This window comes from Colletotrichum graminicola, assembly GCF_000149035.1.
Source record: "Colletotrichum graminicola M1.001 genomic scaffold supercont1.91, whole genome shotgun sequence".
In the NCBI taxonomy this organism is placed as follows: Eukaryota; Fungi; Ascomycota; class Sordariomycetes; order Glomerellales; family Glomerellaceae; genus Colletotrichum; species Colletotrichum graminicola.
This window is the reverse complement of record NW_007361095.1, coordinates 28-15,150: the sequence shown is the minus strand read 5'-3', so window position 1 is coordinate 15,150 and position 15,123 is coordinate 28. Positions and strand designations below refer to the sequence as shown.

Here is a 15,123-nt window from a genome sequence, read left to right as displayed (position 1 = left end):
AATTCGTGTTTAGGAAGACAGTTACGCTTGCAATTGAGGGGCTGTAGTAAGGGTAAACCAGTTCGAAATGTAGTTGGATGGAGAGGGAAAAGTCCCGTCGTCTCCGGAGGCAGAGAGAGATGTCTACCTTGCCGATATGATATCTGATTCTTGGTAAGTGGCAGTCGCCCTACCAGGCTTCCCAGACAATTGGGAATGCACCAAAAGAGAGGTCTCAGGTTACTCCCAAGCCGGACGTAGCAGTGATACAACCCTATGCAGGGACTATAACAACACCGTCTTTCTACCGACATAGAATAATAAAAAGACCGTCTTGTCCTCTGAAACAAGTCCTAGGTGAGTGATCGGCGGATCTCAGACGCGCCAGTATCAAGAATTCATCGAATGCCACGAGCAAGAGGTGATCGAAAATAAAGTCAAGGCATGGCAAACTTAGGGGTACGAGCCGTGCTCCCGCATTAGGGTTATGAAAACACTGTGATTTGACACCTTGGAGTATATCTGGCATGATGCATATCACAACGGAAATGATAGAACGAGAGAGAATTGAGATTGTCCATTGCCGCTACTCTTGTGCAACTGACGCCTGAAACACTGTTCTTCAAGGGTATCTCGGAAAAGGGAGAGCAGAAAAGAAAAAGGTCGATGATGTGAACCCGTGCGCTTCATACATAGTGATGGTAAAATAAGTACCAAAGCAAAGAAAAACCACGACCGTTGCCCTCCGAAAACAAGGGACTGGAAATGCCGAGGCTCGTACGATTGACTCGACAAGAGTGGAGAGGTGTTGGGAGAAAATGGACCGAATCGCCGGAACAGGCATCACTGTAGGGCCCCCTTCTGGACCGTTGGAGGCTGCCGGAGTCACGGTTACGGCTGTTCGATGGCTAAGACTACTGCCGAGGCTGTCATCGTCGCCGAAAGAAATGCACCTAAAGGTGTCTCAAGAACCGACCGCGGCTTGAGCACCCTATGGAAAGTCAGCGATCTAGACGGACGACATTGGAGAGATCGGGGAGAGCGAACAGTCACACTGCGAACAGAGTTAGCGAGAGCAAGAGGTACGGTGGTAAAGAGGCGGCAGGCTTACAAAAGTTGAGGTCGATCCCTCATTGTGAATCATGCAATATCCGCCACAGCAGCCTCTGCAGAGCCTCTGTGTGCGTTCGATGCAATCGTGACACTGTTTCCTAGCCGTCAGTTTCGGGGTTTGATGGGCCTGCGGACCTGGGTTTGGGCATTAGACTCACGTTGCTACCGCATTCCCAGCAGCTTTTGGTAATACGAGCCTGCTTTCCCTTGTTATCAGCAACTTTGGGTCTCTAAAAAGCACGCGAACTTTGACAAGTGACCAAGGTAGGGGGTTCGACGGAGAACGAGAAACATGGACAGCATTGTGGCATACACTTTGAGCAGGCGTGATCAGACGGCGGAGAACGTCTTATAATCAGCCCAGCAACACCCTCTGCGCGTCGATGACCTCGCCCATGGGACATTCCGGGAAGCAGGCGCCGTTTCGTACCTTGATCTTGGGATGACTCTCATGCTCCTGATGCTGTACCCAGGCACCGCCCTCGGCGTCCACGACGACCACGTCCGTGTCGGCCAGCTCGGTCACGGCGCCGGGCGTCTGGTAGCATTCCTCACACCACCACTTGTGGCAGCCAGCGCAGTATCGCTCTCGGAGGCAGTCGACGCATCGTGCAACGAAGGACGAATTCGATCCCGGGCCGATGAACGGTGTAGTCGCGGCCTTGACCGAAGACGTCGTGAGTGGTGGGGGCGCCAATAGTGGACGTTGGATGGCAGGCGTGCCGTTGTGGACCGTCATGCCTTCTGGCGCAGCGCCGCATCCGGCGCAACCACCCAATGCGATTGTGGCCACGGCCCAGTGCCGAGCTGCGGGGGGGACCCTCACCTTGGCGTACGCGGGCGAATTCATGTGGTGGGGACCGGTGCAGGCCAGAGCATCGAATGCGATGATACCATGACAATCTACCAGGGTATTGGCCCATTCATCCACCAAGGGGCGCGAGATGATGCGGCCCTTTTTCTGATACCAGTCCTCTCCCTCGGTGCGCAGGGAGAAGGTCAAGGCCTGCTGCGACTTGGCGTTCCATCCTGATCCTGCACTGATCGGCGGTGCGTGTGAAGCTGCGCTAGGCGCGATGCCCGGCGCCGTTGTTGACAGCAGCGGAGTGTGTTTGGCACCAAAGACGTACATGCCTTTTAGTCGGGGCATGCCTTCTGGCCGTGACGGTCTGCAGGCATATTGAAGAGCGCCGCAAAGCTTGCGCTCATTGAGGTTCTTGACGCCGCGGATGGAGAGGAGGCGAACGCTGTAGGCCGGGTCGAGAATGATTTCGTGGCAAAGCTCGGCCGTCACGGACAGGCCATCAAGGATCAGCGTTTGCACGTCCTGGAGAATGTGTTGTGCACGAATGTTGGAGAAGATGCCTCTTAGCGGGCCCGAGTAGAAGCTGGTGAAATCATCGCGTCAGCCAACCGTTGCACCGCCCATTGGGTCCTCCAAGGCTCCAAGGGACCCACTGCGACTTGAGTTCACTTCCCGCGACCGAGAAGGGGGCGAGCAGAGGGGATAGATGTTGGACGCACTCATCTTCGGTCAAGTTCTCGTCGAGCTGGACGTTGCGCCAGACTTGGCCTCCACGGTCGATGCCATCGAAGTCAAATTGCGCACGGCGGACTTGGGTAAGGTCAAGATGCCTAAATACACCAGAGGTGTGCTTGATGAGTTCTAGGAATCCTCGGCTTGTGGACGCAAGGTTCAGGCGATCATGGACAGAGAGGTGAGGCGCTGTGTGGGATAGGATGAGATGATTGGAAAGGAGGTAGAGTAAAGTCGTGGCCGGGTTCTCGTAGAGCGTGTAGGCGTCCTCAACGTCCTGGAGCATATTACGGCGAAGGCGCGTGGTGGAGGGGTCCGGAAGAATAGAAAGGTAGTGAGGTATGCGACGGCCGTAAATCACGAAGGTCGGCGGCGATGTAATCAAAAAAAGTTGGTCGATTACGGTGGTTTTGGCGGAAGAGAACAGAAGAACGAAGTAGGATGGGGGAAACACAGAAATGGAAGCGAGCACGGCGACAGGATGGTCGACAAGGCAGATCAGGCGGCTTCGCTGGCAGTGGCGTAATCGCTGTCAGCTTTTGTAGTGATGATGATGGCGGTCTGCGTAGGGAAAATCAGAGCTCTCTAGCTTGTGTGGGCAGGTTCTGATGCATACTCGAGCCGGAAGACGTGTTGATCTAAATATGTACACCGTCAAACCTTGCGAGGTACGAAAAGAGAGTGGACGGTGGGCTAGTGTCCGGGCAAGGCAAGACAAGAAACGTGGGTGTGTCTATCCTTAGCTTTGCGGTGAAGATGCACTCACTCCGTGAAGCAGAGTTGAGACAGGGTAGCATGTGTTATTGTACATGTGGCAAGGGGACCTCGAGGTTAACCGCCCTCATACAGAGTAGTACCGACGACGAGATGCGTCGAGAGATGCAGCACGGGCGGGCTAGAGCTCAGTAGGTAGGCTAGACTGGTCCAAGTCCCCAATACCTACGATACATGCACGTCCAAGTTGGTGGGTTGGTTCACACCCCCCCATCCAAGTCCGTTACCCCCATCTGGGGTTCTTTCGTTTTTTGAGGATGGGGTAGAAGCAAAAGCGTTGCAGCCAAGGCAAGACAGACAGACACAAGCGTGCCTGCCCCCACCCGTTGACTGGCTTGTCGCTTCACCCAGCAGGGCAGGTGTTGGCGTTGCCGGTAAAATGTGGTAAGCGTGGAACAGAGAGTAGCATCTGGGGGTTGGCCCAGCTGGGTCGGGCCCTGAAAGAAGGATTGGCCGTGCCCAGTCAATGAAGCCATGGTGGCAGCAGGAGGAGGCGGAGAATAGTGCGGTTGAAACGGATGAGCTTCAACCCGCTGTTTGGCACAGTCTTGGCAACTGCAGAGCAACAGCGGAGGCCCACTGAGCTGGCACCTCGACACCAATGCTGAGTGCCTCTGAGAGGCTTGCCATGCATCGACTTATTCATGCGTCGCCCGCTTGAGGAGATACAACGGCTGGGAAAGACGTGGTGTACGGACCGAACAGTGAAGCAATGGGACGGGGGTGGGGGGTGGCGCGTATGGAAGACACTCACTCCATGGAGTCGAAGGCGAGGGTTTGGTTGGAGTCATAAGGTGAAGTGAGGAAAAGTGAGGTGAGCAAGGTGTTGAGGCGGTATGAGGCAAGCTGCATCGGCCTGGCTAGGTGTGGGAGTGCCGAGGCGGTTCTCATCCAAACAAAACAATAGCGCAGGGCACTATTGGGATCCCTTGTTTCCCTCGCATTGTGCTAGTAGTACGTACAGCTTCACTACCTAGCTCAGCTCCCCTCATTTGGGCGAGTGCTGTCATATAGATATCAGAGTCTACTCATCTCATCCCGAGTGAACCGACAAAGCTCCAATGAAGGTGTGCTGATCTGGCTTGAAACTGTTGCATGACCAACTTAGCCGCATCAACCGCTTAGAGTTGCCATGGCTGTTTGTAGCTGGTTACTGTAGGTAGTGCATGTAGATCGTGCTGAACTGTAAGCATTTCTGTGCCCTTGGTCGAAGGCCTGGCTAAGTGGCCGGCTTTGCATCAAGTCTCACTTGACCTTTCCACCCTTGACTGTCCACCACACTAGCCAGAGGGAAGAGGAGAAGCTAATCTGTGTGCTGCTCGACCTGCTCCAGGTCGCAATATCCGCTTCGCGTATCTCGGACCACTTACCCCATCCTAACGTTGAGTTGACCCTTGCAGTACGTACGTAGGTACCGGTAGTAAGTGTGCCATGCCCATCTGCTCAAGCCTCGGGGGCCAAGTCCCCTCCTGCGAGAGATGTTGCTCCTGTGCGACACCGCCTGGGATTACCGGGGAGCTGTTGAGGGGGGGTATACGGTGTGCTGTACATGCACGGACTGTATGGCTCCTTTGCTTACCTAATATTTTGGGGGAGCGTTTCGGCGCGCTGATCCGCTAGCTAGCCCTGCTCCGGGGCTCGCGGGATTGCAGTCCGGAGTCGCGGAGTCGGGGGTTATGGAGACTTTTGTTTCTGCTGTTTTTGGTGCCGGGGGAGCACTGGAACAATTGATAGGGAAACGGAGCTTCTTGGCGCGTCTGGCAGTTCCCGAATAGTGTTGATTTGTTTTGTTTTAGTTATTTTGAGCGAGTTGAGCTCAGATAAGAGCGTGCGCGGCCAGGCCGCCAAGCCGGCGAGCAGCAGAGATGAGCACTCGTCAATGTGACTGACTAACTGACTGACTGGCTGGCTGCTGTTGCGCCCCGGTTCAATCTGTCAACGGGGGTTCGGGAGCTTGCGCCCCCCTCAACCTGTAGGCGGTGAGAGAGATAAGAGAGAGATAAGGGAGAGACAAGGCGTAGCTGTGGCGCGAGCTGGCCTGAACGGGGTTGGCATGTGTCCAATTACATAAGCTACTCTAAATAACCACCTTAATGGCTACCTGGTAGGGTACTTAGTATCCGTACAGGTAGGCACCTCCGTAGTAGTAAACGCACTTTGGATGACAGCAGCCACCCCGGGCGGGCGGTTTCTATGGAATCCAGAAGAAACCCCACCATCATGCTGATTCATCGCGACCATCACCGTGGTGTTTTGCTTCCTACACTAGTTAGGTGATGCAATGCCATCTCAAAGCGGCATGCCTGGTTGATATTTCTCTTGCCAGACTCCGTTTACTCGACGCTTTCTCTCCTCCGATCATGTCAAGTTGCAACACCCCGAACGCTAACCGTGCCTCCGACGAAAGAGCAGTTCCTTCATTACCCCTCCACCCCACCTAGACTTTTTCGCCTGCCGTTCGTCATTGACGGTTCGCAAAGCAAAAGAGACGACCGCCAATTCGAAAACCGACGCGTTTGGCCACGGTCAGGAGGTCCAAGATATGGAGGAATCACAGCCTGAGCTGAAGTGGTCTGCGCCATTTGCAGTACTCCCACCCTCACAATCCGCCCCTCGAGACTTGCGTGGCGACAAGATTCTTCTTCCTCCCTCTGCCCTCGAGCAGCTGCTCGCAGCATCTCCCCGACCACCCGCACCCGCAAACTCTACCTTCACCTCATACGACCCATTCAATCCATATGCGCGCCATCACCAAACCCAGTACCACCATAGCGACTCTTCCCAGCAACTACCCAACCCCTTGATGTTCCGCTTGGTCAATCAGAACAACGGGAACATCGTCTACGCCGGCATTCGCGAGTTCTCTGCCGACGATGGCGAGATTGCCTTGGCTCCGTACCTCATGGAAGCTTTGGGCATACTGCCGACCGATTTTGGCAGCGAGACCTCCAGCGGCGAACCCATTGACGCGACGGACGATTCAACGAAACACACTCAGCCGAGGGTGACAGTGCACGCGAACCAACTGCCCAAGGGGACCTATGTCCGCCTCAGGCCGCTCGAGGCAGGTTACGACCCCGACGACTGGAAGTCCCTGCTCGAGCGTCAGCTACGAGAAAGTTACACCACCCTCACAAAGGGTACCGTGCTCTCCGTCCGCGGCGTCAAAGGCGAAGATTTTAAGTTCTTGGTCGACAAATTCCTGCCCGAGGGAGACGGCATCTGCGTCGTGGATACTGACTTGGAAGTCGACATTGAGGCTCTCAACGAAGAACAAGCCCGAGAGACTATGCGCCAAATCATGGCCAAGGCCCAACCTGGTACTGCTAATGGAAGTTCGAAAGGAAGCGAGCTTGATGTGTGGAAACCCGCTGAAGGCCAAGTTCTGCCAGGAGAATACGTCGACTACGAGCTGCCCTCCTGGGACCGAACCCGACCCCTGACCATTGAGCTCTCCGAGCTCTCGGTTCCCGATTCATTAGACTTGTTCATCAGTCCAAAGTCCGCTCGGCAACGAGCCCAACCTCGCGATTTTGAACATATTTTTAGCAACTTCGCTCCCTCTCAAGATGGAAGAAAGGCTATTACCATCCGACCTACGAATATCGAGCTGGAGAACGCCGAGCAGCTTCTCATTGCGGTTCATGGCTATCCCTTGGCGGGAGGTTCTGAAGATTCGGTACCAGTTTACTTTCGTCTCAGGGCGAAAGCCGAAGGAGAGGCAGAATTACATGATGCGACGGTTGACCTGGTGAACGATGAGACGAGGCCAATAGATGAGGAACAGTGCAAAAACTGCCTCCAGTGGGTTCCCAAGCGCACCTTGGTGCTACACCAGAACTTCTGCCTTCGAAACAACATTCTTTGCACAAGGTGCAGACACGTCTTCAAGAAGGGATCCTTGGAGTGGGAAGCACACTGGCATTGTGAACATGACGATGCCCACGGCGACTCATCAGCAAGCAAAGCCAAACACGATTACGTAAGGCATACGGAGCGTCAATGCCCATCTTGTGAATTCACGGCGCCATCTCTGGTGGAGCTGGCACTGCACCGTACGAGTGTGTGCCCAGGGAAATTGATTCTTTGCCAGTTCTGTCACCTCGAAGTGCCACAGGAGGGCGACCCCTTGAACCCATCTGCAGAGACAATTCTGTCAGGTCTCACAGCTCATGAACTGGCCGATGGCGCCCGCACGACAGACTGCCACCTGTGTCAGAAGATCGTTCGCATGCGAGACATGACAGCCCACATGAAGCACCACGAGTTGGATAAGGTTTCCCGATCCAAGCCTGCAATCTGCCGCAACGCAAACTGTGGCCGAACTCTTCATGGCGTGGGATCCGCTGGCTCCGTTGGCGCCGGAACGGCTATGGGACAGGGGCCTGGAAACGATCTGGGTCTTTGCTCGTTGTGCTTTGGACCTCTCTACGTTAGCATGCACGACCCGGAGGGCAAGGCTCTCCGACGTCGTATTGAGAGAAGGTATCTCGGCCAGTTGATGACAGGCTGTGGAAAGAAATGGTGCGGAAATGAGTGGTGTCGTTCTGGCAGAGCCAACCTTGGGCTTGAATCCAAAGGAACGAGTGCGCAAGCCGCCTTGCCAATCGTGAAACCGTTGGTGCAGAGCATCCCTCAAGTTCAGGAACCAATATATTTTTGTGTTGACGAGGCTTCACAGCGGCGGCGGAAGCTAGCAGAGATGTTGGCAGGAGAAGGAGTATGGGACTTCGAGTGGTGTCTCGCTGCGTGTGAAGCAGCCACAGGAGACTTGGACAAAGCGCGGGAATGGTTGGTCAATTGGGCGCCAACTAGATAATAGAGCACATTAGACTAGACATCCAAATGGCATAGCGTGTGCCCGGCTTATCATGTAGAATATACAGTACAACCACCTAGGCACACGTTTGAACTATATCCATGACACGTTGAATTTTAGGAGATGAAATTTGATGATACCGGAATGCGGTCGGATCAGAATTCGTACAGATTGCCGTTTAACCAGGCGACTCAAATCAGAGCAGCTTCCCACTAAGGCTAACAAGGCGGGGACAGGTCAACGAATTGCAAGAAGCTACTCTAGATGCAACAGTGACATGCCTTTTCTTACCTGTCTCTACCATTCCCTTACTTCACAAAGGGCTATAGCCAGCTGCGGGCTGGCTAACGTAAGGAGGCCTGACGACAGTCAGCTTGAGGCCCCGCGAGGCGTTCTGATGGAAAAGGTTTACTTCATTATGTTTCGGGCGCTGACAATGGCAGCTGCCCCCCCGGCATAGATGCCAAGTAGCCTGCTCCATTGGGCATTCCCATAGGCAGACTGGCCAACGGATAGAGCAATGAGGTCGTAAACAAGACAGCCACCGAAGATCCAATCACTGACGCTGGCCAACAGCCCAAATCCAACGCCAGTAAGCACCTTGACAACGGTGGAAGGTTGCTGGTGAACAAAGTAAGCGACCGAGCCGTTATGGAGAAGATCCAAGACCCCAATGCCGGCAAATGTCTTGGCAACGACATGGGTGAGAACAGAGTTGACCGATTTGGTGTTCATTGGCGGCAGGCGGTTGAAGATAAAGTAGAGTTGGGCAAAGCTGTTGATAATGACAAAAACGTTGGAGGTTTTAAGATCTGAGCTATTCCAGAAAATCATCCACGCTGTCATGGCTTGTCAGCTTGGGGTTGCCCATTCTTCTGACATTTTCTTCCTATTTTCCCCAAGAACACAAAAACTTACTCGCAATGCAGAAGTTGCCGATGGCGTAAAACGGTGCAAAGTCAACCATCGTTCCAACATCTGCATCCATTGGCTCAATTTTCGTATCCGCCTTGTACAAGCGCCATAGCCAGGCCACTTGGAAAAGCTGTTGTGGGAAGAAGAACCCGGCAATGAAGAAGGGCTGCGGCGACCAAAAAGAGAGGTTTGCATCGTGTACGTCTTTCATGTTAGGAGTACTGAACATGCCATAGTTCTGGGCCACAAAATCAATGACGAATGAAAGAGGCGCAAGCCATTGTGCAGTCGAAAGAGAGACACCCATCATTGGAACCTCTGCTTATGGGAATCCGATAATACGAAAGTGGTTAATGATTTTAAAATGTGAAGGTAAGGGATGGCTGTCGTTCAAGTGCAATAAGATGTTGTAGGGTCTATATGTTATGAAAGTGGCACGAAGGGCAAGCAGACATGATGTTCATATTCCAAGTACTGCCTCGGCTTTTGATGAAAGTCATCAACTCAACTAATTACTTCATAGATCGACTCGGACGGTCCGGGTCACTCAGAAAGCGAACACGCTGTGTCATGTACGTCATTGACTGTTGGTGAGCACCGCTTCCCCCCACATAATTCTCGTGTCCCGATTGGCCCCGCTCCATAGATTCGGCTTTAGCTCGCGAAGTTGACCGACGGAGGACTTCATAGTCTCTTCCCTCCACGCCAAAGGGTATAAAGATATGTTATTATTTTTGGACCACAGGGCGGCACATTCAGTAACTGACTGACAGATGTAGTCGCTCTGAGCCCCCATAAGTGTTCCAGTGCAGTTCACCCGATATATATATAATATCACGGTACGTCTAACCCGATACAGGGCACCACTGACCTGTGCCAGATCTCACTACCGTAGCTACTGACTTAATACAGCTATGGCTAATGTATGGGCTAATAGGAAGGGGTATTGCGGCCGCTATAACAGGTATAGTGTGCTAGCAGAAATAAGGATCTGTATGTGGCAAAAGCAGGGGTTAGTTATATATATTAGAAGTAAATTAGGTAGCAAGGGCTACTAAACAGACTTTAAATTAGCATTAGATTTCTATTAAATTATAGAGATTATAATAGTTAATTGATTAATTATATTATATGTTATGTAACTATAGTAAAATCTTATAGAATTAAGGAAAACCCTCTATTTCTTAGTTAGGAAATCCTAGGCTAATCCTAGTAATATTATTAGTAAAGTTACCCCTAAAAGTAAAGCTTATTTACTACCTATGTTACACTTTAGGTACTAGAAAATAAGATCTAAAATTTAATATCTTTCTCTTTCTAAAGTAGAGGCCTATTTTTCTTAAAATAATAGGGAATCTCCTTAGCTAATACTTTACTAATTAGTATAATAATTCTCTAATAATAGTAAGGTAATTATCTAGTAATTCCTAGATAATTATTAGCTCTTTAGTAAGGAATTTGTAGCTAATTATTTACCTTTTAGTTAGTAAATAGCTAGTATATTTTATAGCTATTAGCCTAACTAGGTAATAGTGAATTAGCTAAGAAATAGATATTTTATTATATAATAATTACCTATATATAAATTACTTTTTATCTTAAAATATATAATAGTTTATAAGTAATAAATATAAAATGGTAGTGTATAATAAATATTTAATAACTAACTTTTCTTATACTAAGCTATTTCTTTTTTAATTTACTATAAATATAACTATATTATTACTTAGATAATTCTTTAATATATATTATATATAAGAGAATTTATTATATACTTTTTACTTAATTATACTATTATTTAGTAATTAAGTAGCTTTTATACTTATAATAGTATTAAAGTCTATAAGAGTTATAAATAGCTTTAAGAGCTATTTCTTATTCTTATTATAAATATCTTAGTGTATAGTGTTATTTAGAAACTAAATATACTCCTAACTATAGCACTTAGTATAGTATAAGCTAGTACTTATATAAGTAATAAGGTTAGCTGTTATAACCTAATAAGTTATAGGCTATATTACCTTACCTAACAGACAGATAGTAAGCAGTAGTAGGATTTATATAAATAAAAAATAAGGAACAGACAGATAACTCCTTAGAACAGAAGAACTATAGTATAAGTTATATAGAGATAAGGAAGTAATTATAAGATAAAGTAATTACTAGTAATTATAAAAGTAAGCGCTTACTAGTATCTACTAAGCGCTTACCTTATATAAGGATAGTAATTACTTATAACTATTAGTTAAAAGAACTATTTAGGGAATAGTTAGGACTTATATATAGGATAGACTTAGACGTTTTTAAGGACAGACTCCTATAGCTCTTTAGTAATTAACTTATAATATATTCTCTAAATAGCTTTTAGTATTTAACTTTAGTAATTTAATTAATAAGATACTATATAAGCTACCTTATAACCCTAAGCCTTAATTAATTACTAGGTAATTAATAAGATAATAAAAAAGATAAATATAATAAACTAAGTACTAAGCTCTACTTACTATTAGTAGAAACCTTACTGTCTAGAAACTAGCTATAATATTAGCCTAGCTATTTTTATTAGTAGTCTTATCTAATAGGTGTCTTTAAAAAAAGTTACTAGCTACTAAATATTATAGTAGCTAGCCTTATATACTATTAATATACTATATTTTCCTACCTAAGTAATAGTAATCTAGAAGCTAAAATAATACCTTAAGAGTTAGCTTTTTATAGATTTAGTTCTTAGTAAGGTTATTATTAATCTAAATAACTAGGCCTTTAGCTACTACCTCTAGAAAGACTATAAAATACGTATTAAGAAAGACTAAGTAGTAGTTATTAGTACTTATATAGTATTTAAAATATATAGCCTTAAGGTATTTAGTACGATTAGCTAGGTTATTAACTACTACTTTATAGAAAAGTAAAAGGCTAAACTAAGTATTAGTAATAAGCTACTTATTTACTAGCTAATTATTAGCTTAATTAAGTAATATAGTAAATAATTATTACTTTAAATAGTTTAGTATAGAAATAAATAGTAATATATTGTTTTTATTTTTAGTAAGTATTTAAGTAGCTTATTCTTTATAGTTTATAGCTTATTAGCTAGAGATTAATAAAAGGTTTAAATATATTAGTTAAGTTTCTTTATAATATTAGGTATAGAACTAGCTAGGTATTTTATAGTATTAACTATAGTTTTAATAATAAATTATTTTAACTTAACCTTTTTAATAGCTTAGTAAAATCTATATTTTATATTAAGAGCCTTATTAATATTAATTAAATATATATTATCTTTTTAGTTAATTATAATAAGAGTGTTAGTTAATATTTTAGTAATTATAAGTATATTAGCTATATATTAACTTTATTATCCCTAAATAGTAAGTAAATTAGCTACTATTTAGGCTTACTTAAGAATAGTAATCTTTTACTTAAGCTTTATAAGCTTATTAGTAAGGGTATTTTAATAACTTTAATACTTTTAAAGTAAAGTAAATTAGACTAAGGTATTATATTAAGAAAAGATATTAGTAGTTTATTTAGGTGTTTTTTTAGTAATTACTTTATTATTTTTATTATTACTTACTTTTACTTTAATATCCTTAATAATTTTATAAAAAGTCTACTTATCTTAGTATATAGCCTAGTTCTCTTAGTATAAATAGGTGTTTTAGGATTTTAAGTAATTAAGCTAAGAGTTTATAGTAAAGATCTCTTAAGTAACCTTAATACTTTTAGTAAAAAAGAATTTATTAACGTTAGTAAAGATAATAAAGTTTAAAGAGTTTTTAGCAAGGTTAAGATACTAATATAGTTAGCTTTACTTTAGAAATACTTAATAAGATATAGCTATTTTCTCTTAAGAGTAGTAAATTTCTAGTAAATACTTATATAAATAAAGTTCTTTAGATATTCTTTATTACTATAAATAGTAATAGCTTAAAAATAGCTATAGAATATAAGGCTAGTGCTAGTTTATTTACTACTAAATACTTTATAAAAGTACTTTTAGTGCTTATAATTATTAAATAAATTAATATTACTAAGATTAAAAATAATATTAGATCTTATAGTAAAAGAAAAAGATAAATAAGAATAAGTAAGAAATAACTAGTGTTTTTATATTATTATATATAGATTAGCTAATATATATATATAGTACGTAACGTATTATAGTAAGTAATATACGTCCTTATTATTTTTACTATCTTTATCTTTATACTACCTTTTCTCTATATATAACAATAGAATCCTCTCCTTAAGAGACCTAGATTATCCTTATACTTTTAGCTATCTAAAAAGACTAAAAACTATCTATATAAAAAGCAGCCTCTATCTATTAGCGGCCTAAATCTACACTTTATTATTAACTTACTAGACATATTATATAAGGCAAAAGATAACTAAATTTAATAAAGATAATAAAAGTAAAAAAGAAAGTAATTCTTAAGAAGGTTGTTAACCTAATTAATTAAGGGTTTCCTTTATAATAACATAACGTATAAAATATATATAACTAACTCCTAAATAAATATAATATAATATATATTAGACCTTAATAAGTAGATAACTTTATATAATAATAACTCTAATTAAAGATATAATTTAAATATTAAATTAACTATTAAAGGGCCTTAGCTAAAGATCTTATAATTATATAACATTAGTTTATACTTATATAAAATATAATTATAAAGTATAAGATATAGGATTATAATATTTATAATTTTAATAAAAGTAGGTTCTTAATAAAAATACTATTATATATAAAGGTTATTATAATCTTTAATTATAAAAGAAGGCTTTATATAAAACAGCTTAGTAATTAAGAATAGGTTTTTATTATTTGAGGTGTATATATAGATAGCTAGGTAATACCTTTATATATTATTATAAAAAGTAAATATTACTTCCTCTCTTAGTACTAAAATAGCTAATTCTTAGCTAAATAGTATATCTACTTAAGTAAAAATATATAGATAATAAACAAGATTAGCTTAGATTAGTTAAATTATTTTAACTAGTATATAAAGTCTTATATAAAAAGTACTTATTAACTTTTAATCCTTAATAGCTATAATAGCTATAAATTAACTAAATTTAATAGTTTTTATAAAAAATAGAAGATTATTACTTTATATATATTCTTTTATTTATTATATAAGCTTTAGCCTTTTAATATAAGTTATTTTAGCTTATTAAAGCTTTTATATAGTAAAAAGATTAAGAAAATAATATTAATATAAATTTTATATATTATAAAAGATAACTTTTCTTTTACTTTTAAGATAGTATTTTTTACTTTAATAAAGAAAAAGAATATATAAGCTAGCTTTAGATAGGCTAGCTTTATACTATTTAACCTTAAAGTAGTTATTTCTTACTTAGATTTTAAGCTAAATATACTAACACCTCCTAGCTTATATCTAACTAGCTTAGGCTTTTAGGACCTAAAGACACTAACTACTATACTTAAGGATATATAAAGTACTAGTTTATTATAAAAATAGATCTAAAGATATTAAGGAACCTTACTAATACTAATATATAAAGTAATTAACCTTTAAGCTAAAGGTATTAGTAAGTTAGTATATAGGCTTATTATTATTAAGGCTAAGAACTTTAGACTTAATATAAAAATAAATATACTAAGTAAGTACTAGAGGGCTAAAAAGACTAGACTATATCTTAAAAGGTTACTTAATATAGGTAAAGTAGAGGCGCTATAAGAAGAAAAAGAGGGTATTAAAGCTAGAAGTAAGAAAACGTCTTAAAAAAAGGGTTAAATAAAAGGTAGTAAGCTATATATATAATAGTATAGTAAGTATAAAAAGCCTAAATATAATATATAAACTTATAAGGTAGTTTAGGATAGTAATAAAGAATAAAGTAATATATATTTTTAATTAATTTTATATAATATAGTTAAATTATATTATTAAAATAATATAAAAGTAGTAAAGCAGGGTAGGGTAATTAGCCTAGAGCAAGA

General features: G+C 42.7%; 3 protein-coding genes across 3 annotated transcripts; 1 reads left to right on the top strand and 2 right to left on the bottom strand.

Annotated features, from left to right (window-relative positions):
• Positions 1-1,447: 1,447 nt before the first annotated feature.
• Positions 1,448-2,915, bottom strand: GLRG_11518 (uncharacterized protein; the record flags this gene model as incomplete). Its single annotated transcript, XM_008102202.1, has 2 exons — positions 1,448-2,480; positions 2,617-2,915. The coding sequence occupies 2 exons, from the start codon at positions 2,913-2,915 to the stop codon at positions 1,448-1,450; spliced, it is 1,332 nt and encodes a 443-aa protein (XP_008100393.1).
• Positions 2,916-5,945: 3,030 nt separating this feature from the next.
• On the top strand, positions 5,946-8,222 carry GLRG_11517 (ubiquitin fusion degradation protein; the record flags this gene model as incomplete). Its single annotated transcript, XM_008102201.1, has 1 exon — positions 5,946-8,222. The coding sequence occupies one exon, from the start codon at positions 5,946-5,948 to the stop codon at positions 8,220-8,222; it is 2,277 nt and encodes a 758-aa protein (XP_008100392.1).
• Positions 8,223-8,535: 313 nt separating this feature from the next.
• GLRG_11516 (uncharacterized protein) lies at positions 8,536-9,444 on the bottom strand (the record flags this gene model as incomplete). Its single annotated transcript, XM_008102200.1, has 3 exons — positions 8,536-8,581; positions 8,635-9,061; positions 9,141-9,444. 3 exons carry the CDS (start codon positions 9,442-9,444, stop codon positions 8,536-8,538), a joined length of 777 nt encoding a protein of 258 aa, XP_008100391.1.
• Positions 9,445-15,123: the final 5,679 nt, after the last annotated feature.